General features: G+C 41.7%; 2 protein-coding genes across 5 annotated transcripts in view; both read left to right on the forward strand.

Annotated features, from left to right (window-relative positions):
• The window catches only part of LOC140196797 (copine-3-like), a 63,377-nt gene extending 41,555 nt beyond the window's left edge, over positions 1-21,822 (forward strand). For 3 of the 4 annotated variants that reach the window (XM_072256615.1, XM_072256606.1, XM_072256624.1), the window contains 6 exons: positions 2,872-3,005; positions 11,016-11,070; positions 11,161-11,212; positions 12,436-12,569; positions 19,174-19,410; positions 20,828-21,822. In XM_072256615.1, the coding sequence (XP_072112716.1) occupies positions 2,872-3,005; positions 11,016-11,070; positions 11,161-11,212; positions 12,436-12,569; positions 19,174-19,410; positions 20,828-20,935 (720 nt within the window). In that variant the 3' untranslated portion in view covers positions 20,936-21,822. The remainder of the gene's footprint in view (positions 1-2,871; positions 3,006-11,015; positions 11,071-11,160; positions 11,213-12,435; positions 12,570-19,173; positions 19,411-20,827) is intronic. The other variant, XM_072256597.1, reaches the window with a different exon arrangement.
• Positions 21,823-25,710: 3,888 nt separating this feature from the next.
• Positions 25,711-26,208, forward strand: part of LOC140196813 (copine-3-like) — a 69,101-nt gene continuing 68,603 nt past the window's right edge. Inside the window, exon 1 of the mRNA XM_072256637.1 lies at positions 25,711-25,957. The gene's annotated coding sequence lies outside the window, so the exon portion shown is untranslated. The remainder of the gene's footprint in view (positions 25,958-26,208) is intronic.

Consider the following 26,208-nt stretch of genomic DNA (forward strand, 5'->3'; position numbering starts at 1 on the left):
GATCCTTGTGGGACACCACTAGTCACAATCCTCCAATCTGAATGTACTCCCTCCACCACGACCCTCTGCCTTCTGCAGGCAAGCCAATTCTGAATCCACCTGGCCAAACTTCCCTGGATCCCATGCTTTCTGACTTTCTGAATAAGCCTACCGTGTGGAACCTTGTCAGATGCCTTACTAAAATCCATATAGATCACATCCACAGCACTACCCTCACCTATATGCCTGGTGACCTCCTCAAAGAACTTTATCAGGCATGTTAGACAGGATCTGCCCTTCACAAAGCCATGCTGACTGTCCCTGATCAGACCATGATTCTCTAAGTGCCCAGAGATCCTATCTCTAAGAATCTTTTCCAACAGCTTTCCCACCACAGACTCACTGGTCTATAATTACCCGGACTATCCCTACTACCTTTTTTGATCAAGGGGACAACATTTGCCTCCCTCCAATCCTCCGGTACCATTCCCGTGGACAACGAGGACATAAAGATCCTAGCCAGAGGCTTAGCAATCTCTTCTCTCACCTCGTGGAGCAGCCTGGGGGATATTCCATCAGGCCCAGTGGACTTACCCGTCCTAATGTATTTTAACAACTCCAACACCTCCTCTCCCTTAATATCAACATGCTCCAGAACATCAACCTCACTTATATTGTCCTCACCATCATCAAGTTCCCTCTCATTGGTGAATACCGAAGAGAAGTATTCATTGAGGACCTCGCTCACTTCCACAGCCCCCAGGCACATCTTCCCACTTTTATCTCTAATCGGTCCTACCTTCACTCCTGTCATCTTTTTTTTCTTCACATAATTGAAGAATGCCTTGGGGTTTTCCTTCACCCTACTCACCAAGGCCTTCTCATGCCCTCTTCTTGCTCTTCTCAGCCCCTTCTTAAGCTCCTTTCTTGCTTCCCTATATTCTGCAATAGACCCATCTGATCCTTGCTTCCTAAACCTCATGTATGCTGCCTTCTTCCACCTGACTAGATTTTCCACCTCACTTGTCACCCATCGTTCCTTCACCCTACCATTCTTTATCTTCCTCACCGGGACAAATTTATCCCTAACATCCTGCAAGAGATCTCTGAACATCGACCACATGTTCATAGTATATTTCCCTGCAAAAACATCATCCCAATTCACACCTGCAAGTTCTAGCCTTATAGCCTCATAATTTGCCCTTCCCCAATTAAAAATTTTCCTGTCCTCTTTGATTCTATCCTTTTCCATGATAATGCTAAAGGCCAGGGAGCAGTGGTCACTGTCCCCCAGATGCTCACCCACTGAGAGATCTGTGACCTGACCCGGTTCATTACCAAGTACTAGATCTAGTATGGCATTCCCCCTAGTCGGCCTGTCCACATACTGTGACAGGAATCTGTCCTGGACATACTTAACAAACTCTGCCCCATCTAAACCCTTGGAACTAATCAGGTGCCAGTTACTATTAGGGAAGTTAAAGTCACCCATGATAACAACCCTGTTATTTTTGCACTTTTCCAAAATCTGCCTCCCAATCTGCTCCTCTGTATCTCTGCTGCTACCAGCGGGCCTATAGAATACCCCCAGTAGAGTAACTGCTTCCTTCCTGTTCCTGACTTCCACCCATACTGACTCGAAAGAGGATCCTGCTACATTACCCACCCTTTCTGTAGCTGTAATAGTATCTCTGACCAGTAATGCCACCCCTCCTCCCCCTTTTCAGCCCTCTCTATCCCTTTTAAAGCACTGAAATCCAGGAATATTGAGAATCCATTCCTGCCCTGGTGCCAGCCAAGTCTCTGTAATGGCCGCTACATCATAATTCCATGTATGTATCCAAGCTCTCAGTTTATCACCTTTGTTCCTGATGCTTCCTGCATTGAAATACATGCACTTTAGCCCTTCTACCTTACTGTCTTTACACCGTTCATTCTGCTTCTCTTTCCTCAAAGCCTCTCTATATGTTAGATCTGGCTTTACTCCATGCACTTCTTTCACTGCTCTATCGCTCTGGGTCCCATCCCCCTTGCAAATTAGTTTAAACCCTCCCGAACCATGCTAGCAAACCTACTGCAAGGATATTGCTCCCCCTCAAGTCTAGATGGGATCGTTCACATTTGTAAACAGAAACAGTGTCACTGTTTTAACAAGAAATCCACGCTAAATATCCAGATATTTACATGTGATGGCATCATTGTTTGGCATCACTTACCTATGTGAGCAATTATTTTCAAAAATGAAGCACACCAAGAACCATTTAAGAACAAGATTGACTGATGCCCATCTGGATAATGTCTTGCTCTTGCATCAACAAGTCTGACACCCAATATTGAGAAGCTTTCAAACAACAAACAGCATTAAGTTTCACATTGATTTATCAACTGTTTGCATTAAAATTTTCTTTTTTATCATACTGAAATTACCACTATTCAATGCATCATGTTCATATGTTTTATGTTTAAAGATTCTTTGTGTCCTTTTAATAGATTCTAAAGATGCCTTGATTGAAATAAATTGCAACTAAACTGAGTTCTTAGATTACTAATTGGCATCCTTGGTTAAGCACAAATGATTTTCTAGCATGCATTATTCATTAGTTTGAGGCAAAACATAACTAGATGTACTTAAATGGATAATTCCCATATTTCAAGTTTTTTATGACACTTATCCGCTCATTAATACACGATCTGGCCCACAGAGGTAAAAAGGTTGCCTACCCCTGGTTTAAAGGTTTTAGAAATAGCTTTAGGGAGGTCTCTATCACTATGAACACTGGGAAAACTACAAGAGGTAAATTTCTTTGTTTGTTTACCAAGATGCATGCTAACCAAAGGCTCTCCAGAATACAACTACCTCCCAGTAAATGCTTTCTTGTGTTTTGTATGTAGGTTGGAATTGACTTCACAGGCTCTAATGGGGATCCACGAACACCAAATTCTCTACATTATTTAAATCCAAGTGGGTATAATGAATATCAAATGGCAATCTGGTCTATTGGAGTGATCATTCAAGACTATGACACGTAATGTATTCAGTTCTATTATGTTAAGTTTCTTTGAAACACTATTGAATATTCATTTTGAGGCAATAGCTGCACTATATGCAATGTTACCTGCAAGCATGATGTTTGGTTCCATTACAAGTGCCAGTGAAAATTATTTTATAAATAGACATGGGAAACTCAGCACTAGCAGAAAGAGATGTAATATTTTAAGTTTTGCCTGTGTGATGAATTCTTGCTTCCTGGGACAGGGGCCTCATGTTTTTGCTAAGCTCAGTCCTGTATACATTCTGGAAGAAGTTGTGGTGGAGGGGTACAAATACTGGAGTGTTCACTTCAACAACAGACTTGACAGGAAAACCAACACTGAGGCTGTTTACAAGAAGGGGATGAGCAGACTCTATTTTCTAAGGAATCTGAGATCCTTCAAAGTATGCATGTTGGAGATGTTTTACCAGTTTTTTGTGGCTTTGTGTTGGGAGAGCAGCATCAGTGCAAGTGATGTAAAAAGACTAAATAAACTCATCAGAAAGGCTGAATCTATCCTTGCCTACAGTGCGGCCTCTTTTGAGTAGTGGTGGAGAGGAGGTGACTAAACAAACTTACTCATTATGGACAGTCAGGCACATCCTCTCCATGACCTACTGAATAAGCAGTGGAGCACCCTTTCGAATAGGCTCATTCAGCTATGCTGACACAAGGATCGTTACAGAAATTTTTTCGACCAAATGCAATAAGCATACACAACAGTTCATCTCTGTGTGACAGGAGAACACACATCATAGTACAATAGTCTCTGCTTTACAATTTTATACATTATTATTGGACTTTATTACACATTGGTACATTATTGTGTATACTATTATTCTGTACTTTATTATTAAGTCTGCACACTGTTTTAAATGTTGCTGTTGTAACAAAAGAATTTCCCACTCTGGATCAAGGAAGTACTCATTATTACTATTATTACTACTAAATAGCAGCTGCCACTTGTAAGATCAAACCATGTAAGTTAAACTTCCAACAATATGCTTTGTTTAGTTTCTGGTCATAAAAAGGAGTCAGTCTTCCATTTTGAAAATGTAAATGGTACACAATAATTAGTTTGAAGTTTGAAATCATAGCTTTGCAAACAAGCTGTGTACATAGCAACACTCACAACATGCTGGAGGAACTCAGCAGGTCGGGCAGCATCCGTGGACACGATCAGTCAATGTTTCAGGCAGGAACCCTTCGTCAGGACTGTAGGGGGAAGGGGCAAAGGCCCTATAAAGAAGGTGGGGGAGGGTGGGAAGGAGAAGGCTGGTAGGTTCCAGGTGAAACCACCTCCCCCCCCTTTATCTTTCCCCTTACTGGTTTTTCACTTGGAACCTACCAGCCTTCTCCTTCCAACCCTCCCCCACCTTCTTTATAGGGCCTCTGCCCCTTCCCTCTTCAGTCCTGACGAAGGGTTCCGACTCGAAACGTTGACTGATCGTTTCCACGGATGCTGCCGGACCTGCTGAGTTCCTCCAGCGTGTTGTGAGTGTTGCTTTGACCCCAGCATCTGCAGAGTATTTTGTGTTTGTGTGCATAGCAGATGCTCTTCCTGCAGAAAGTAGGATGTTTGTCACTGCACCTGGTTTATTGCTGCAGTGTAAGGAATGGGTTGTTTAATTTGGCTTGTTTCAAAATAGACTACACTGATTTAAGTTGTATAGTTCAAAAATACATGCAGAACGGATGGATAATAAATAGCATAACAAATAACTGATGCACTTATAGTTGGAAGGCTTTATACTTGGAGAAGTTAGCTTTATAACATTAATTGTGGGGAGCTGGGAACTATTTCCAAGGGGCAGTTTGTGTAAAAAGGGTATCTGAGGAAATATTGTATACATGTGAAGTCTCCCAAGTGGAAAGAAACAATGTAAATGTAGAGAGAAGTTCAGGCTTATTAGGAATGGGTAAAGGAACATCAAGAAACATGAAAGAAATGTCAGGTGAACTAGAATCCATTCCTTTGGCTTCAATTTCTGCATGGGATGATTGTTCATTTCATTGGTAGTATGTCTTTTTAGCTTACAGGAATTGTACCTGTGTTTTGGAAATCTTTTGTGCTTTAGAAGTGGTTTGCAGTTTGAAAATGTTTAAGATAGAAATCCTGCATTTTAAATGTGTTTTAAGTATGTTGTTTGGATTTAAATGTGTGCCATTGAAAATGAATGAACTGTGTTTTAAGCTACTTTGTCAGCTGGAAGTACCTTCTTGGTAGGATGAGGGGACCCACCACTTGAATAGTGGGTATTGGGAGCTGAACCCGCTGTGAAGGATCAACAGGAAAGTGAGCTAATTTTTAAAGATTGGGTAGTTTCAGTACCTTTAGTGAGAGTACTCGTGGCTACTTATATCAGATAGGGCTTAAGGTCTTCATCTGGGTTTTGAACTTTGTGGTCAGCAAACCCAGTACCATCACAGCTGAAATTGACCCCAAACCAACTTGACAGTTTTCTGCTGTCGTGCTTTGTAATTTGGCACTGTTGTATTTCACTGTGCCAACAATTTATAATTTGACCATAAGACAAAGGAGCAGAAGTTCGCCATTTGGCCCATCGAGTCTGCTCCACCATTTTATCATGAGCTGATCCATTCTCCCATTCAGTCCCACTCCCCCAACTTCTCACCATAACCTTTGATGCCCTGGCTACTCAGATACCTATCAATCTCTGCCTTAAATACACCCAATGACTTGGGCTCCACTGCTGCCCGTAGCAACAAATTCCATAGATTCACCACCCTCTGACTAAAAAAATTTCTTCGCATTTCTGTTCTGAATGGGTGCCCTTCAATCCTTAAGTCATGCCCTCTCGTACTAGACTCCCCCATCATGGGAAACAACTTTGCCACATCCACACTGTCCATGGCTTTCAACATTCGAAATGTTTCCATGAGGTCTCCCCTCATTCTTCTAGACTCCAAGGAATACAATCCAAGAGCGGACAAACATTCCTCATATGTTAACCCTCTCATTCCCGGAATCATTCTAGTGAATGTTCTCTGTACCCTCTCCAATGTCAGCACATCCTTTCTTAAATAAGGAGACCAAAACTACCCACAGTACTCCCAAGTAAGTTCTCACCAGCGCCTTATAGAGCCTCAACATCACATCCCTACTCCTGTACTCTATTCCTCTAGAAATGAATGCCAACATTGCATTCGCCTTCTTCACTACCGACTCAACCTGGAGGTTAACCTTAAGGGTATCCTGCACAAGGACTCCCAAGTCCCGTTGCATCTTAGAACTTTGAATTCTTTCCCCATTTAAATAATAGTCTGCCCGTTTATTTCTTCTGCCAAAGTGCATAACCATATACTTTCCAACATTGTATTTCATTTGCCACTTCTTTGCCCGTTCTTCTAATCTATCCAAGTCTCTCTGCAGACTCTTCATTTCCTCAACACTACCGGCCCCTCCACCTCTCTTTGTATCATCAGCAAACTTAGCCACAAAGTCATCTATTCCATAATCCAAATCATTGATTTACAATGTAAAAAGAAGCGGACCCATCACGGACCCCTGTGGAACACCACTGGTAACCAGCAGCCAACCAGAATAGGATCCCTTTATTCCCACTCTCTTGTTTCCTGCCAATCAGCCAACGCTCTGTCCACGTATGTAACTTTTCCGTAATTCCATGGGCTCTTATCTTGTTAAGTAGCGTCATGTGTGGCACCTTGTCAAAGGCCTTCTGAAAATCCAAATATACAACATCCACTGCACCTCCCTTGTCTAGCCTACTGGTAATTTCCTCAAAAAATTGTAATAGGTTTGTCAGGCAGGATTTTCCTTTAAGGAATCCATGCTGAGTTCTGCCTATCTTGTCATATGCCTCCAGGTACTCTGTAACCTCATCCTTGACAATTGACTCCAACAACTTCCCAACCACCGATGTCAAGCTAACAGGTCTATAATTTCCTTATTGCTTCCTTGCCCCCTTCTTAAATAGCGGAGTGACATTTGCAATCTTCCAGTCCTCCGGAACCATGCTAGAATCTATCGACTTTTGACAGATCATCGCTAATGCCTTCGCAATCTCCACAGCTACTTCCTTCAGAACACATGGGTGCATTCCATCTGGTCCGGGAGATTTATCTACCTTTAGACTATTCAGCTTCCTGAGTACTTCCTCTGTCGTAATTGTGACTGCGCACACTTCTCTTCCCTGCCATCCTTGAGTGTCCGGTATACTGCTGATGACTTCCTCAGTGAAGACTGATGCAAAATACTCGTTCAGTTCCTCTGCCATCTCTTTATCTCCCATTGCAATTTCTCCAGCATCATTTTCTATCAGTCCTATATCTACTCTCACCTGTCTTTTACTCTTTATATACTTGGAAAAAGCTTTTAGTATCCTCTTTGATATTATTTGCTAGCTTCCTTTCATAGTTAATCTTTTCTCTCTTAATGACCTTCTTAGTTTCCTTTTGTAAGCTTTTAAAAACTTCCCAATCCTCTGTCTTCCCACTAATTTTTGCTTCCTTGTATGCCCTCTCCTTTGCTTTAACTTTGGCTTTGACTTCTCTTGTCAACCACGATTGCATCCTTTTTCCATTCGAAACTTTCTTATTTTTTGGAATATACCTGTCTTGCACCTTCCTCACTTCTTGCATAAACTCCAGCTACTGCTGCTCTGCCGTTTTTCCCGCCAGTGTCCCTTTCCAGTCAACTTTGGCCTGTTCCCCTCTCATGCCACTGTAATTTCCTTTACTCCACTGAAATACCGATACATCAGATTTTGGCTTCTCTTTTTCAAATTTCATAGTGAACTCAATCATGATATGATCACTGCCTCCTAAGGGTTCCTTCACCTCAATCTCTCTAATCACCTCTGGTTCATTACACCATACCCAATCCAGTACAGCCAATCCCCTAGTGGGCTCAACAGCAAGCTGTTCTAAAGAGCCATCTCGCAGACATTCTACAAATTCTCTCTCTTGAGATCCAGTGCTGACCTGATTTTCCCAATCCACTCGCATGTTAAAATCCCCCACAATTATCATAACACTGCCCTTCGGACAAGCCTTTTCTATTTCCAGTTGTAATTTGTAGTCCACATCCCTGCAGCTGTTTGGAGGCCTATAAATAACTGCCATCAGGGTTCTTTTACCCCTGCGATTTCTTAGCTCAACCCATAAAGATCTGCACCTTCCGATCCTATATCACCTCTTTCTAATGATTTATTATCATTTCTTACCAATAAAGCCACGCCTCCCCCTCTGCCTACTTGCCTATCCTTCCGATACACCGTGTATCCTTGGACGTTCAGCTCCCAGAGACATGCATCCTTTAGCCAGGTCTCAGTGATGGCCACAATATCATACCTGCCAATCTGTAGCTGTACAACAAGATCATCCACCTTATTCCTTATGCTGCGTGCATTTAAGTACAACACCTTAAGACCAGTATTTGATACTTTTCGCTTTGATTTCACTGCAATTTTATTGCACTGCATCTCATCCCAATGGCTACAAATTTGCCCCATCACCTGCCTGTCTTTCCTGACATCTTTACTGCTCACTATCGTAGATTTATTTCTGTTTTCCCCTTTCTCCGCTCTGTCATTCCGGTTCCCATCCCTCTGCTAAATTAGTTTAAACCCTCCCTAACAGCTCTATTAAACTTTCCCGCCAGGATATTGGTCCCCTTTGGGTTCAGGTGTAACTCATCCTTTTTGAACAGGTCATACTTCCCCCAGAAGAGATTGCAATTATCCAAGAATCTGAAGCCCTGCCCCTTGCACCAGTCTCTCAGCCAGGCATTCATCTGCCTGATCCGACTACTCTTGCCCTCACTAGCACGTGGCACAGCTAGCAATCCCGAGATTACTACCCTGGAGGTCCTGCTTCTCAGCTTCCTTCCTAACTCCTAGAAATCTCTCTTCAGGACCTCCTCCTTTGTCCTATCTATGTCATTGGTACCAACATGTACCAAGACAACTGGCTACTCACCCTCCCCCTTCAGAATATTCTGGACTCGATCCAAGACATCCCGTACCCTGGCACCTGGGAGGCAACACACCATGCGGGTATCTCTATCAGGCTCACAGAATCTCCTGTCCATTCCTCTGACTATGGAATCCCCTATGACTACTGTATTTCTCTTCTCCCTCCTTCCCTCCTGCACAACAGCGCCAGGCTCAGTGCCAGAGACCCGGTCACCGTGGGCGTCCCCTGTCAGGTCGTCCCCCTCAATAGCATCCAGAACAAGATATTTGTTGCTGAGGGGGATAGCCACAGGTGTGCTCTGCACTATCCAGGCATTTCCCTTCCCTCTCTTGACAGTGACCCAGTTTTCTGACCCCTGTAGCCTAGGGATGACTACCTCCCTGTAGCTCCTGTCTATCACCTCTTCACTTTCTCTAACACGGTCTCTGAGGAGCTGCATCTTGGTGCACCTGGCGCAGATGTGGCCATCAGGGAGGCTGGAGGTCTCCTAGGATTACCACATCTGACACCCTGAACAAAGCACTAACCCTACAGGCATGCTATCTAATTCTACAGGAATTAAACAGGAAAAATAAGTCTACTCACCCACTTACCTCGCCAAACAGATGAACTTTTTAAACCGTTAGCTCGTACCGTTAGCTGTGAGAGCCCTGCTGTTCCTGTCTGTCCGAGCCGAGTTGCGAAAGGGGCTGGGGGAGAAAAAAAGAGTTGGTGCTTCGCTCTCGCTTCTTCCCGTTTATCACCGAAGCCCGTTGAAGCCAAAGCCCTACACTCTGCTACCGCTCACTCCACTGCCTGCTCCGACAGCTGCCCGCTGTATAAAGTGGTCTCCTTTTTAAACTCTCCGCGCTGTCCTGTTGACGTCACATGGTTACGCAGTTTCGTCCTTCTTGCACTTGAAGAAGTTTTTTAAACAAACTGCCTTCCTTCAGAATTCAGCTCCCATGACACTCTTAGTCCGGATCCAAAAGACAGCCGTTCGTAGCAACCTTCCTTTTTAAACTCTCCGTGCTGTCCTGTACCTGTTTGGTACCTGTCCCACTAAGCATGCCTTTGCTCGTCATCCCACAAAATTGTATAGTCAAACGGCCATTTTTTTAGTTTCTTAGGCTGTTTAGTTGTCATTATTTACACTCCTGCTGCTTTGAAATCAGTGTGTTTTGTGATTGCATTTGGAGGTTTAAGTGCAGAATGTGCCTACATTTTTCTTGGGTGTTTGAGGTGGAAATTTGGTGGGGCACAGTAATTGTAATTTTTATATTTAGAATTTTATGAATTTGCAAGTTGTGTTTTAATATTGTCCAATTATCTTGATGAGTGTAACTCCAATGCCAAAAAGTTCATCACCTAAACACTATAATTTCCTCTTAATTAGTGGGAAGTCACATCAGTGTGCCTCATCATTAAAATCTAGCAGTACCTCCAAATCCAGGACTTGTAAAGGATAAGGGCAATAGTCATGTGGAAAATCTGAAGATTCACCTCCAAGTCACATACCATCCTGCTGTAGGCAGTATAGTATAACTTATATATTCTGTATTTAGTAGTAGCACTCAGCATCTACTATGATATGTTTTAAGTGGTTAGGCATGGCCAGAGCTCGCTCATGCTTATGCAAGGACCTGGACCCTCTGCAGTTTGCCTACTTACTACCAGAAAAGGTCTATGGTGGATACAGTATCACTGGCTCTCCACTCAGCCTTGGGCTACCTAGACAACAGACAGACTGCCATTTATTTTTTCACTGCTCAGTGTTCAACGCCATCATCCCTTTGGTATTTAATCAACAAACTTCAAAACCTGTTTGTTGGGTAAATAAGCTTCCTCCTTAACACCCTAAAATAAAATAAGTCTTACAAAAATAATGTTATGGCCATCCATGATTTGAGGTTATTATACAGAATAATTTGTGTACCATAATTTGGGTACCTGCTTTAATAGTTGCAGGTACTTCTGCTTGTTAATGTTCAAGTAACTTATTTTCATGTTATAACTTACTGTACTCTGACGTGGAGGCAGACAATTAATTATGATTTGCGTTTACAGAGACAAATTATTCCCGGCATTTGGGTTTGGTGCAAAAATACCTCCTACTTGGCAGGTAAATGTTAAAGTAGATCTTTTGTATAAATGTATTCAAATAAAATATTAATTATGTGATTTATGCTATACATTGTTCTTTGTTCTGCAGGTATCCCATGAATTTCCACTAAACTTCAATTTTCAAAATCCATTTTGTGAAGGTATGGGACACTTTATTCTGTAGTGGTTGTGTAAATGAAGAGAAGGGGGTAGGTGTAATGGGAGTTCATTTAGATCTGTGTTGTTACTGTAGATCAAGCAATATGGTGAGCAATTTCCTTGAAGTTAAAGATTTCAATCACTTTTGAAATGAGTTTGAAGCGTCTGTGCTTCGGACTAATCTATTCATGAAATTTGTTTTAAATTTTGAAAAGAGATTTTTAGAATTATTTTGATATGTGTGTGGTGCGTGGCCAAGTGGTTAGGGCGTTGGGCTCACGACCTGAAGGTCGTGGGTTTGAGTCTCGGCCAAGGCAGCGTGTTGTGTCTTTGAGCAAGGCACTTAACCACACACGGCTCCAGTCCACCCAGCTGAAAATGGGTACCGACAAATGCTGGGGGTTAACCTCGCGAGAAACTGGCGTCCTGTCTGTGGGGGAGTCTCATATTCTCAGTCGCTTCACGCCACAGAAACCAGCATAAGCACTGGCCTGATGGGCCACAAAGGCTCGGGACAGACTTTAACTTTGACTTTTGATTTTGTTATGCAAGATTTCTTAACAGATCAATCAGCTTAATTCCTTAAATGACAAAGAACTAAAGGTATTGCAGTCTGATTTGATGCTAACCCATCAATTAATGTTTCTCTTGTTGTAGATTTAAATCATTATATTTAAAGTGATTGTTTAAAGTGACTACCTTTCATTGGTCATGAAAGATGCAATATATGTGAAACTTCTTTGATCTGAAATAGAACTGTAGCAAGTAACTGCACTGAACTTCAGATTCAACTTTCATATGATTAAGTAATGGTATGATCTCATGCTATTCTCTCACTTGGAGCTATTGACACTGAAACCATTTGAGAAGAATTGCTTTGTTGTTCTTGACCTTTCTGAAATTTCTTAGCATATGAATGCACTGTATACACAATAACTATACTGTTATGCCAGTAAGTATCATAACTAATTTGAGCAAAACAAGGTCAATGTTCATGAGATGAGTGGTTTCTCTTTACGTTCTAATGGGCAACTGTTTTAATTATACATAAATTTGAAAATAGGATATTTTTAGCACATGATGTATTCAGTCTACTTCGTAATTAAGTAGCCACGATTTATAAACGGTTACCTCATAATGGGAAAGAAGCACTAACTTGGATTTAGTAGCAGCCATGACCAAATGTGGTGAATCCCTTTTGCTAACAATTTATTTTGTACTTTAGGGGTTCCAGGGATAATTGCTGCCTACTGCAACTGCCTTCCTCAAGTTAGGCTTTATGGTCCAACAAACTTCTCTCCCATTATAAACCACATGGCAAACTTTGCAGCTGCAGCATCACAGCAGCCAAAAGCTTCAGTAAGTATTCCTTCCCTTGCATGTCGACTAGCCTACATCTGGGAATAGCTTTAAGACATGTTGGGAATGGATCTACTGCCACACTAAATGAGAAAATGTAAGCAGCAAATCAGAATGGGAAGGAAATACCAACACTTTGTGATATTTTAAATCTCAAAGGTCATTATCAATTACGAGTTAAATGATTAGAACAATGGCATTTTCAGCATTAATATTTGAAGAGAAAAATGTCATAAGAGTGTAGTTAACACAAGGAAATCTGCAGATGCTGGAAATTCAAGCAACACACATCAAAGTTGCTGGTGAACGCCGCAGGCCAGGCAGCATCTGTAGGAAGAGGTACAGTCGACATATCGGGCCGAGACCCTTCGTCAGGACTAACTGAAAGAAGAGCTAGTAAGAGATTTGAGAGGGGGAGGGGGAGATCCAAAATGATAGGAAAAGACAGGAGGGGGAAGGATGGAGCCAAGAGCTGGACAGTTGATTGGCAAAGGGGACGTGAGAGGATCATGGGACAGGAGGCCTAGGGAGAAAGAAAAGGGGGAGGGGGGAAAACCCAGAGGATGGGCAAGGGGTATAGTGAGAGGGACAGAGGGAGAAAAAGGAGAGGGAGAAAAAGAATGTGTGTATATAAATAAATAACAGATGGGGTACGGTGGGGTGGGGCATTAGCGGAAGCTTGAGAAGTCAATGTTAACTGCCGACGGGAGATCAACCGTCTCGACTTCACTGCACCTTGTTCCCATTCCAACCTCACTCCTTCCGAACACTCTGCTCTCCACTCCCTCCGCACTAATCCTAACCTTACTATTAAACCCGCCAATAAGGGGGGTGCTGTTGTAGTCTGGCGTACTGACCTCTACCTTGCCGAGGCACAGCGACAACTCTCAGATACCTCCTCTTATTTACCCCTCGATCGTGACCCCACTAAGGAGCACCAGGCCATTGTCTCCCACACCATCACCGACTTTATCTCCTCAGGGGATCTCCCATCCACTGCTACCAACCTTATAGTTCCCAAACCTGGCACTTCCCGTTTCTACCACCTACCCAAGATCCACAAACCTGCCTGTCCTGGTCGACCTATTGTCTCAGCTTGCTCCTGCCCCACCGAACTTGTTTCTGCATACCTCAACATGGTTTTATCCCCCTTTGTTCAATCCCTTCCCACCTATGTTCGTGGCACTTCTCACACTCTGAAACTTTTCGATGATTTAAAGTTCCCTGGCCCCCACCGCTTTATTTTCACCATGGAAGTCCAGTCCCTATATACTTCCATCCTCCATCAGGAAGGTCTCAAAGCTCTCCGCTTCTTTTTGGATTCCAGACCTAACCAGTTCCCCTCTACCACCACTCTGCTCCGTCTAGCGGAATTAGTCCTTACTCCTAATAATTTCTCCTTTGGCTCCTTCCACTTCCTCCAAACTAAAGGTGTAGCTATGGGCACCTGTATGGGTCCCAGCTATGCCTGCCTTTTCTTTGGCTTTGTGGAACAGTCTATGTTCCAAACCTATTCTGGTATCTGTCCCCCACTTTTCTTTTGCTACATCGATGACAGCATTGGCGCTGCTTCCTGCATGCATGCTGAGCTTGTTGACTTCATTAACATTGCCTCCAACTTTCACTCTTCCCTCAAGTTTACCTGGTCCATTTCGGACACCTTCCTCCCCTTCCTAGATCTTTCTGTCTCTATCTCTGGAGACAGCTTATCCACTGATGTCTACTATAAGCCTACTGACTCTCACAGCTATCTGGACTATTCCTCTTCTCACCCTGTGTCTTGCAAAAATGCCATCCCCTCCTCGCAATTCCTCCGTCTCCGCCGCATCTGCTCTCAGGATGAGGCTTTTCATTCCAGGACGAGGGAGATGTCCTCGTTTTGTAAAGAAAGGGGCTTCCCTTCCTCTACCATCAACTCTGCTCTCAAACACATCTCCCCCATTTCACGCACATCTGCTCTCACTCCATCCTCTCACCACCCCACTAGGAATAGGGTTCCCCTGGTCCTCACCTACCACCCCACCAGCCTCCGGGTCCAACATATTATTCTCCGTAACTTCTGCCACCTCCAACGGGATCCCACCACTAAATACATCTTTCTCCCCCCCCCCACCCCCGTCTGCTTTCTGCAGGGATCGCTCCCTACGTGACTTCTTGTCCATTTGTCCCCCCCCCCCATCCCTCCCCACCGATCTCCATCCTGGCACTTATCCTTGTAAGCAGAACAAGTGCTACACATGTCCTTACACTTCCTCCCTCACCACCATTCAGGGCCCCAGACAGTCCTTCCAGGTGAGGCGACACTTCACCTGTGAGTTGGCTGGGGTGATATACTGCGTCCAGTGCTACCGATGGGGCCTTCTGTATATTGACGAGACCCGACGCAGTCTGGGAGATGGTTTCGCTGAACACCTACGCGGTGTCCTCCAGAGAAAGCAGGATCACCCAGTGGCCACACATTTTAATTCCATGTCCTATTCCCATTCTGATATGTCTATCCATGGCCTCCTCTACTGTAAAGATGAAGCCACACTCCGGTTGAAGGAACAACGCCTTATATTCCATCTGGGTAGCCTCCAACCTGATGGCATGAATATTGACTTCTCAAACTTCCGCTAATGCCCCACCTCCCACTGGTACCCCATCCATTATTTATTTATATACACACATTCTTTTTCTCTCTCTCCTTTTTCTCCCTCTGTCCTTCTCACTACCCCTTGCCCATCCTCTGGGTTTCCCCCCTCCCCCTTTTCTTTCTCCCTAGGCCTCCTGTCCCATGATCCTCTCATATCCCTTTTGCCAATCACCTGTCCAGCTCTTGGCTCCATCCCTTCCCCTCCTGCCTTCTCCTATCATTTTGGATCTCCCCCTCCCCCTTCCACTTTCAAATCTCTTACTAGCTCTTCTTTCAGTTAGTCCTGATGAAGGGTCTCGGCCCGATACGTCGACTGTATGCTGCCTGGCCTGCTGCGTTCACCAACAACTTTGTGTGTTGCATAAAGGTATTGTTCCCCTTTAATGGAGAAATAAGTGCAGACATCTGCAGATGCTGGAAATCCAAGCCACACACAAAATGATGGCAGAACTCAGCAGGTCAGGCAACATCTATGGAAAAGAGTAAACAGTCGACATTTCGGGCCCAGACGCTTCATCAGAACTGGAGAAAAAAGATGAGAAGTCAGAGTAAGAAAGTGGGGGAGGGGAGGAAGAAATACAAGGTAGTAGGTGATAGGTAAAGCCAGAAGGGGTTGGGGAGCGGTGAAGTAAAGATCTGGGAAGTTGATTGGTGAAAGAATTAAAGGGCTGGAGAAGGGGGAATCTGATAGGAGAGGACAGGCCGTGGAAGAAAGGGAAGTGGGAGGAGCATCAGAGGGAGGTGATGGACAGGCAAGGGGTGAGGGGAGAGAGGAAAATGGGAATGGTGAGGGGTAAGTGGTGGGGGGGTGGGGAAGCATTACCAGAAGTTCGAGAAATCAATGTTCATGCCATCAGTTTCAAGGCTACCCAGACAGAATACAAGGGGTTGCACTTCCAGTCTTGAGTGTGGCCTCATCGCGGCAGTAGAGGAATCCATGGACTGACATGTCAGAATGGGAATAAGAGCAGAAATTTAGTCTTTGCTATATATGGTTAAGCTTTATGGGGTATAGCAGGATAGTGGCTAAGTTACGGTCCTGCATCCAGAGGTCCAGAGACATAACTTTAAATCCCTGGGAAAATATAAATACTGTACAAGTAATTACACCTGGAATTAATGCTAAAGGCAACAATGATCAAGATTAAAAAAAGATGTTCTCACTATTTAAGAAAGTAAGCTTTCCTGATTTGATCTGTATCTGACTAGATACACTAACATGGATGATTCTTATCTGCCCCTAAAATGAGGCAGTGGCGATTATTTTAAATACTGGCATCACCTGTGAACGTTTAAACAGAATGTTCAATGCAGTAATGTATATTTTGTGCTCCCAAGTAGAGGAACGTTTCAGAAATATAGCTGTTGTTTCAAAAGGGAGGTTTTATCAATGCATGCTTAGTGTGGAAATTCATTGTCTGATATTTATCTCCTTGCATTATCTTGGTTGTGCTTGGAACGACCCTGAATCTCTTCAGAATTGTTATTGGCCTGTTCTCCTTGTAATCAAGTGAGTTTTTGGCCAGATTCTCTGGTTGCCTTCCATGTTTCAAAAAGATAATGGCTGATGTGGTTGATTAGCCTCTGAAAACTGCTCCTAGTAGGATGGGAAGAGAGTAGTGAATTTGGATTGAAAAGGTTACTGGGAAAATTATTCGGAGAATTAGTTTGCAGTGAGAGTCAGCTTAGATGTGATGGACTGAATTCCTTAAAACTTAAACATAGAAAGCATATGGTAGGCTAAGATATCAAATATTGCTGGCAAAAATTGCAGTGCCAATTTGTGATCATGTGTACTCCAACTGTGAACTTTGTTCAGAGCTGAGTTGATCGCTGTGAGTTCATGCAATTGCTTGATATGGACAGAAGACGACAGCAGGCTTAGCTGAGTGTTAAAGATATCAAACACTTAATGGTTATGAAGTTCAGGTACACTCAGACATTTGGAAAAATAAAATTCTAGGATATTTAAAGGCATCCAAACAATTTTAAAAAAACCTGAAGTATTAATTTTAAGTCTCTCACAACTATATTTTCAGGATAAAGTCAGTCCCTGTATATAGTCCAATCTGATACAAAAATTTCCTGCACTGTGTGGTAGGATTCCTTCACTCTAACCAGTATAAAATGAGGGTAACTGGAAATTTGGTGAAATCCATGAGAAATTCAGCACTTAAACTTGTCAGAACACTGACTGTAACTGTTTGGATATAAATTACTGTTGTCATGTTATGTGGGATGTGTGGGGCATTTATGTGGGCAAATTCTGAAATTTCCTGGGCATATTCAGGCCATTGTCAGGAGCTACTTGGATAACTCGTAGCAGGATGTGTGTAACAACAAATCTGATTCGGAAGAATGAAGATGAGTCAGATTTAACTTAAATACAGTCGGCCCTCATCCGCGAGTTCCGCACGCGCGAATTCAACCAACTGTGAATCGAGAAAACCCGGAAGTGCTCTTCCAGCTCTTGTTTTTCGAACACGTACAGACTTTCTTTTCTTGTTATTATTCCCTAAACAATGCAGTATAACAACTATTTTACATGGCATTTACATTGTATTAGGTATTATAAGTAATCTAGAGATGATTTAAAGTATACGGGAGGATGTGCGTAGGTTATCATGGATCGGGATCGGAAAAAACCGGAAGTTCTCTAACTAAGTAAGTCGGAACAGGTACATCTGGTATTATTTAGCGTCAGTTAGCAAACGTTTGTCTTAGTATATAGTATATATTTTACTTTTCTATGCATATAAAATACTTAAGAAACGTATGTTTCAGCGCCGGGAACGGAAATTCCCGAGTTCGATCCAGTGACAGATCGCTCTGGAGTGCGCTGTCCATCTGTGCCGGGTTGATGTGGAGGATCAAAAACTCAAAACCCAATAATTAAACCACTGTGTTGCTTAGTAATAATTGTAGCTTTAATCGGGCAGGACCTTTCTCATTTTATCCTTTAAAATTGTTCCGATCATTGACCTACTGTAGCCTAATGGTTTTCCAATGACCTCTTTCTGATCGCTTTATTATTTCCACTTATCTTCAATCGCAATCGTGATTATTTTTGTGAACAATAACACTGCGGATTCAGAGCTTCGCCGCCGGGTCCTAATGCCCACCGCACTGAGACAGGTTAAATAAGGTCCAGGGTTCCGCTGGGTCCTCAGGTCCACTGCATTGAGACAGGTTGAATAAGGGACTTGAGCATCTGCGTTTTTTGGTATCTGCGAGGGGTCCTGGAACCAATCCCTCGCGGATAAGGAGTGCCAACTGTAATGTGAAACTTTGTTTTCCAGTAGCAGTACAGTACAAAGACACTAAAATTACTAAATTACAAAATAGTGCAGTGAAGGAAAGAATAATGTCATTGTCCATGGAACATTCAGAGATCTGTTAGCAGAGGAGAAGAAGCTGATCCTAAATCGGGGGTTCCCAAACTTTTTTTGTTTAGCTCACTGCAGTCCATGAATGAAGTTGGTACTTCTTGATCCATGTTACATCCCAGAAGTTCTTTCTTCCTGAATAATCACTGAACAAATACTGTCTCCTTTGTAATAGTGTTAAAAATGACAGTTCAGCAGTTTTTTTTTGTTGAGATATTGAACCCTCTTAAAATTCAGTTAAAATAACATAAGTTTAAGGTAATTGGCAAAATGGCCGGAGGAAAAGAGGAACTTTTTTTTCTTTAATGCAGCAAATTGTTATTACTTTTGTTTTGGAAAACTTTGTTATCACTTCTACTTGAGAGATCTGCATATAAAAGCAGGTTAAATTAAATATTGCAAGCATATAGTAAAAATCAATTTCAATCTATCATAATTGTAGGAAAATATATTATTCAAGTGTTTCAATGATCTTTTGTAAATAAATTGTACACTAAGAACCTAGATTCTGTTTGACCTTGTCAAATTAATCCCTTTGTATAATTTTGGTGAATTATATATGCTAAGATCTATCTTTTGGCAGCAATATTACATCCTGCTGATCATCACAGATGGAGTGATAACTGACTTAGAGGATACACGACGGGCCATCGTTAATGCTGCAAAATTGCCAATGTCTATCATCATTATTGGTGTTGGTGGGGCAGATTTTAGTGCCATGGAGTTTCTGGATGGTGATGATGGAGTTCTGAGATCACCCACTGGAGAACCAGCTATCAGAGATATTGTCCAATTTGTACCATTTAGGAAATTTCAAAATGTAAGTACGTTATATAAACCAATAATAATTTAAGTCTGCTTCACAGTTTCTGTGTAACAAAAACATTAAAATATTGTATAATCAGAAATTGTTGAAATATTGAATGTAGCTGAAAAATTATCATGTATTTCCACACACATTTATACAATGAGTAAGTATTTTGATGGTTTTGATGTTTTTAAATAAAAGAAAATCTGCCATGGAATGTACCTATTATGATATAGCTGCATAGTGAAGACTGGGTCATGAGTTGAATACTTTAAGTGAAGAACATGATTTGGTTTTGGGGCGACAACAAACTCTGGGTGCTGGAATTTGGAGCTGTTCATAACCTGAACAGTTCATAAGTTGAAAATGCGGCCACAAACTGAGTTCTCATATTCAGAACATGCTTGAAGCTGCAAACATCTGGAAAATATATTATGCCGGTCTGCCAAATGCCAAAGTTTTGAATGTATGTCGGGTATTTTGTAACCTGTAGTAACACACAAAACGCTGGAGGAATTCGTCAAGATTGGTAACACCCGTGGAGGAAAATGGGAGAAGCTGAAACAAATAGAAAGTCATAGACTGGCAAAAGTGATTGGCTTTTCCTCCATTTTCACAAATAAAATTTAATTTAAAAAGTGGGGTGAGTGGGGTGGGGAGGATGTATGCAGCAGTACTAAAATTAAATAAGAAGCTGCTGCTTCCACAAGCAGCAGGGTTGGTAAAGGCAGCTCATAGATGCAAGGCCGTTGACAAAATGACTGAAAAAATTCTGAAATAAAATTGCTTGAAATAGTCAGGAAGTTGAGCTGTATCTGTTGGAGTTTTGCAACACCCAAGCACTGTTGTCGTATGTTTTTGCTCTCCAACTGCTTCATTCTCTCAATGACTGCTTAAAGATTATTTTCAGGGTCACCCTGGTTTCAATGTACCAGAGACTCATGACACCTCTTCTCCCCCCCCCCCCGCCAACTCTCCATGCAGCTTGTTTCTTTTTCAGTTTTGTTGAAGGATCTTCAAACTGAAGCATTAACTCTATTTCTATTCCCACAGACATGACCTAACCAGTACTTCCAGCATTTTCAGTTTTTTCTTTTAGTTTTCCAGTATATAGTCTTTTTTGTGATTTTTTTTTTCAAATGAATGAAGATTTTGCTTTAATGGATGAAATTCTATTTATCTTGCATTCACCACCTAAAATTGAATTTAAAGCGTATTTGAGCAGAGGGGGAAAAATGCAGTGATATGTGGAACACAACTAGTTGGATAGTCTTTTCTTAAGGCCTGATATGAGGATAATGGCCCATATCAGATAGAGATGGAACTCATTCCGTAATGACTGAAAATGTGTTGTGTTATCTGTCTTTAGTAGTTTTTTGTTCATGGTTGCTCTTTTTAAAAGTATTTGTATTTTTCTCTCATTTAACAGGCACCTAAAGAAGTTCTTGCACAGAGTGTCCTCGCTGAATTACCTCAGCAAGTGGTGTGTTACTTCAACACCCGCAAGCTCCAACCTCCCAATGAACCACCTTCTTAAGTTTTGGAAATGCGGTATGGCATATGGAAAATTCCCCAAAGTACAGGAATCTTTTGGTTCTGCCAGCATTACAATGTTTAAAATGCATGATAGAAATGTTTTACATGTATTAAGAGGTCCATTTTGACTAATGTTTTGAGTAACTTAAAAAACAACAAAATTGACCAAATTAAATAATTTGTGCAATATTTTTGCAGGGTCTTGAAAATTCAGTAAAATGATCATTCAGGACTGTATCTCATCTCATCCTCCCTTTTAAAATTTGTTACATATTTTACAAGTTTTATTTTTATTTGTAATGTACAGATTTTGCACTTTTAGATTGGAGTCAAATAACTAAATATGAAATACATGCTTTTGAAATAGAGCCCTAAGTGTATTGATATTTTTAAATAATTGTTGAATATATTCCATTTCTTTAAAGATAACCTTAAAGCTGAATAACATGTAAGCTGTCAAACACCGTAACATTCTTCCTATGGTTTGGAGAGTATAGCATGTGGACCTTGGTAGATGGTCCTTTACACAATTACCAAATGTCTGCAATTAACTTTAATTTAATCTCTCTACTTCTATCCATTCTTGCCTACTAAAATTTCTAAATATATTAAAGTTTAAATGTATATTCCTGAAATCAGATAAGCATGGAGTAAAAGTATTTTATGACCTTAAAAGATGCCAGCTGCCCAGCAGCTGTGTGGTAATTCTGCTATATCTACCAATATACAGTACACATGTCATTTGAGATAATTGTATCGAAAGTATATTGTAACTTTATATTGAATAAAAGTGCCAAAAACTCCAACTAGTCATCCAATGAGTTTGTAAATGCAGAAATGGAATTTGGAAAAATAAGAATGTTCACTGTTTACTGACAATTCTGGGCATGATAAAGCTGTCTACAGAGCATATTACTGAATTTTAAATGGTTATTTTTGTCTTTGCATTGGTTCATTGGACCACTGTTAGTTTTACATTAACACATTTATGTCATTCAATAATCTATCACTATACCTTTTAAGGTCGTATTTGAAAGAACCATTTGTCTGACAAAGATGAGCAAATCTGCAGATACTAGAAATCCAAACAACACACACAAAATGCTGGAGGAACTCAGCAGGCCAGGCAGCATCTATGGAAAAGAGTACAGTCTACATTTTGGGCCGTGAGCCTTTATCAGGACTTGTGAAGGATCTCGGCCCAAAACGTCAACTGTTTACTCAGTTCCATAGATGCTGCCTGGCCTGCTGAGTTCTTCCAGCATTTTATTTGACAATGTTGAGTTACAGACTGTTAAAACAATTAAGGTAAAATTAACTCAGTATTTCCCTTGATACTGCTTATTCATTCTGAAATGTCTTTTTTTTTTCCATATTAAGCTGTAATGTTGAAGGAATTGGTGATTGCCTAAAATTATGTGACTATTTCATCAAAACTTAGTAGTCAGAAGTAACATCCTTGTTCAAATAAACAACACATTTTGATTTTTACAACATTATGACTATAAAATGTTAATGAGGTAAAGTTAACAACCAATACATTTCAGAAGGTCTTTAAAGCAGATACAGAAATGATAAAATCACTTAGCCAATCAAGCAGCATCTATGAAAACAGAATTAACCTTTTGAATGCTGCCTGTTCTGCAATAGCTTCTAGCATGATTCAGATTTCTGTAGCTCTCAAAGTGGCAATGCAAGTCAATAGGGTGAGAAGGAAAGCATACAGCATGCCCCTACCTTCATTGGTTAGGGCATTGACAACAAAAGTCATGTAGTCAGGTTGCAGTTCTACAAAAAATTTTAGTGAAGGCACACTTGGTGTATTGTGTGCAGTTCTGGCTGCTCTATTACAGGAAGAATGTGGTTTTGAAGAAGATACAGAAGGAGACACTACAACATCACTTGGATTATGGAGTATTAGATACAAGCAGAGGCTGCAAAACTTAGTATTGTTTTCTCTCGAGTGCTAGAGGCAAAGTGGAGACTTGATCTAAGTGTATAAAAATATGAGAGGCATAGGTATAATAGAGTCTTTTTCCCAGGGTTGTAATGCCAGAACTATGGGACATAGCTTAAAGGTAAAAGTGGAAAAGAGGTTGTTTAGACAGAGTGCTAGATGCCCGGTATGTGCTGTGGGGAACAGGACAGTGGTGGTGATGGAAACAGATATAATGGTGAAGTTTAAGACATTTAGACGAGAACATGACCAAGCAGATAATGGAGGGGTATGGATCATATGCAGGCAGATGGGATTGGTTTAATTTGGCATCATGGTCAGCATACACGTTCCTGTGCTGTAGTCTTCTATGTTCTACACATCTCGTCCACACAAGTCACAGCCCGCAAACTTCAGAAGGAAAGGGACTGTTTAATCCCAGCCTTTCTTTCTTCTGTTAACCAGTTCTGTACCTCTGCTCAACTGCTCATAACCCATTGGCAAATCTGTGTGAGGCCTAAACAAAAGCTTCCTGAAAATCTAACTACAGTATACCACATCCTCCAGCAGTTTATCCCTATTTGGCAGGCCATCAAAGAATTATAGTAATTTATTCAAATGTGAGTTTTCTTTCTTGTGAAGGCTCTGCTCGATCCTAATACTCTTCTCAAGGTATTCTGTTCTTTTTACATCATTATACAGTGCTGTGCAAAAGTCTTTGGCACTCTAGCTATATATATATGTGCCTAAGACTTCTACACAGGACTAGATTAGTCATCGTGGAGCAGAGAGCAAGCTTATAAATCTGGGGGGGTGGGGGGGAGTAGCAAAGGATATTGAGAATGGCAAGAGTGGAGTGCTGTGGGTGGGGTGTGGAACAGGTGGCAGAGAAGGGTTGTTGGGGGCAGGGGGGGCTGGTATGGGTGTAGACGCACCCAGCTTTGAGGCACCAGGCAAGGACATTTTATTCCAAACAATTGGTTTATTGATCTTTATAGAATGTCTACCTGGTGCTTCCCACTCTCTCCCTGCCCCCTTCCCACTCTCAGTCTGCAACAGAGACCCAAATCAGCATCGAGTTCTCATCATTCACAGATGTTATGATTTGTTTTTGTGGTAGCAATACAGTGTAATACATAAAAGTACTACAGTACTGTGCAAAATTCCTGGGCACAGAAATAGATAGCTTAGGGTATCCAAGCTGGGGTTCTAATGTTTTTCTTCTTGTGATAGTCAAGGAGTTGCTTGTTCCTCGTTTTCTCTTTCCCTCAATTCTTAAATAGTGGAATCACTACCTAAACTGCAGGAACCATACCAGAGTCCATTGTTGAAAGATGATAACCATCAACCTTATAGCTACCTATTTCAAAATTTTGGGATGTAGATCATTGGGTGTTTGGGATTTATCAGCTTTTTAAGTTCCACCAACCACGTCTGCATTTCTTAAAATCCAAACAATCTCCTTCATTATTGCTAGACTGTTGCTTAAATAATGTTCTTAGCAAATGTTGTGCTGCCTTAATTTCTATGATATTCTCTTTATTCCTAATAATAAATTCTCACACATATTTGTGAAAGTCCCACTTTTGCTCTGAATGTCTTTTTCTTTTTACAAATCTACAATTTGGAATAAATGTGACATCTGAGATCCCTGACACAGAGGTGTCAAGAAAACAACCTCTCCCTCAATGTCGCAAAAAACAAAGGAGCTGGTTGTGGACTTGCAGGAGGAATGGAGACAGGTTCACCCCTATTGTCATCAATAAATCTGGGGTTGAGAGGGTTAACAGCTCTAAATTCCTCGGCATAAACATCTCCGAGGTTTTCACGTGGGCTGTACAAAACCGCCTCTTTCACTTCAGACGGTTGAAGAAGTTTGGGATGGGTCTCCAAATCCTAAGAACTTTCTACAGGGGCACTATTGAGAGCATCTTGACTGGTAGCATCACTGCCTGGTATGGGAACTGTACTTCCCTCAGTCGCAAGATTCTGCGTGTGTAGATGTGAAATTCCCACTATTCAGGTCATTTACAGAAACAGGTGTGTAAAAGGGGCCCGAATTGTTCCAGCTGCTACCATCCGGGAAACGGTACCGCAGCGTAAAAGCCAGGACCAACAGGTTCCGGGACAGCTTCGACCATCAGATTGCTTAATTCATGGTGATACAATTGTATTTCTGTGTTATATTGACTGTCCTGTTGTACAGACTATTTATTACAGATTACTATAAATTGAACATTTAGATGGACACGTAATGTACAGATTTTTACTCCTCGTGTGTGTGAAGGATGTAAGTAATAAAGTCAATTCGATTCAACCTGATTGGCACTTTCATTCTCCCCAATTACTTATTCGCTCCCAGAAGCTGAAGCTGCTCGAAAGCAATTCCCAAACTCGTGACTTTTATCAGCAAAAAGACTGAGGGTGACAGGTGTAAGGACCAGCACTGACAGGTTCTGCTCCAAATCACATGCCATCCTGATTTGGAAATACATCACTGTTTCCTGTGGCCACTTTATCTACTTTCTATAACGCCTCGCCCCAGATTCTGTGAAAGTATTTCTATGAGATGCTTAACAATGTGGTTGATTATCAGCAATTGGGGGATGGGCAATGCTTCCCTTACTGACGACAACCAGATTCTGAAAATGAGCAAAACAAATTACCAAAGTATTTAAGCTGGAAGTAAGGGCGAGAAAGCCAAATTGTTTCAGAGAATTCTCCGAAACTTCAGTTTACTAACTAATATCCGATTAGTAGGCTACGTGGAGCTGCGACAAGTTTTAACGAACTTTGAGTCATCTCCCAGAAGTTGACAGACGGCTGAGCGCACGTAGAGACATGCGCAGTGCTTGCAGTAGGCAGGCTCTTGTCCGCCACAGAAACTCGCGGTGAACAGAACGGAGTCGATCGCCGTATTATTTTTTGTCTGGCTATCGATCGGGATAAACAATAAATCTTTGCAACGAAGAGATCTTTCTGCAGCCTTAATTATTGTTTTCCTATTTGCTCTACCCAGTCAGTGGCTGTTAAAATAAACTGCAGTCTGAAAGGAGTTGTTTTGGGAGTTTGGGGTAACTTTATCAGGTAAGTTGTAAGACCGTTTCTGAGAAGCTACTTTACTGATAATGTCTATCAGATAGACTAAAATGCGGGCCAAATATTAAGATGTATGTTTAATGACCGAGTTGAAACTTTCTGGGCGTTGTCACGCCAATAAGGACTGTATTTATCCTAGGGCGAGGAGCCAGGGCCTCGGGTGCTGGATGGTCCGGTTTGTGCGGTGTTTTTTTGGGGGGGAGTTGAGGTCGTGAATATGGAATAGGCAATCATTGCCT

The sequence above is a fragment of the Mobula birostris genome, chromosome 1 (genome assembly GCF_030028105.1).
Source record: "Mobula birostris isolate sMobBir1 chromosome 1, sMobBir1.hap1, whole genome shotgun sequence".
Taxonomy (NCBI): domain Eukaryota; kingdom Metazoa; phylum Chordata; class Chondrichthyes; order Myliobatiformes; family Myliobatidae; genus Mobula; species Mobula birostris.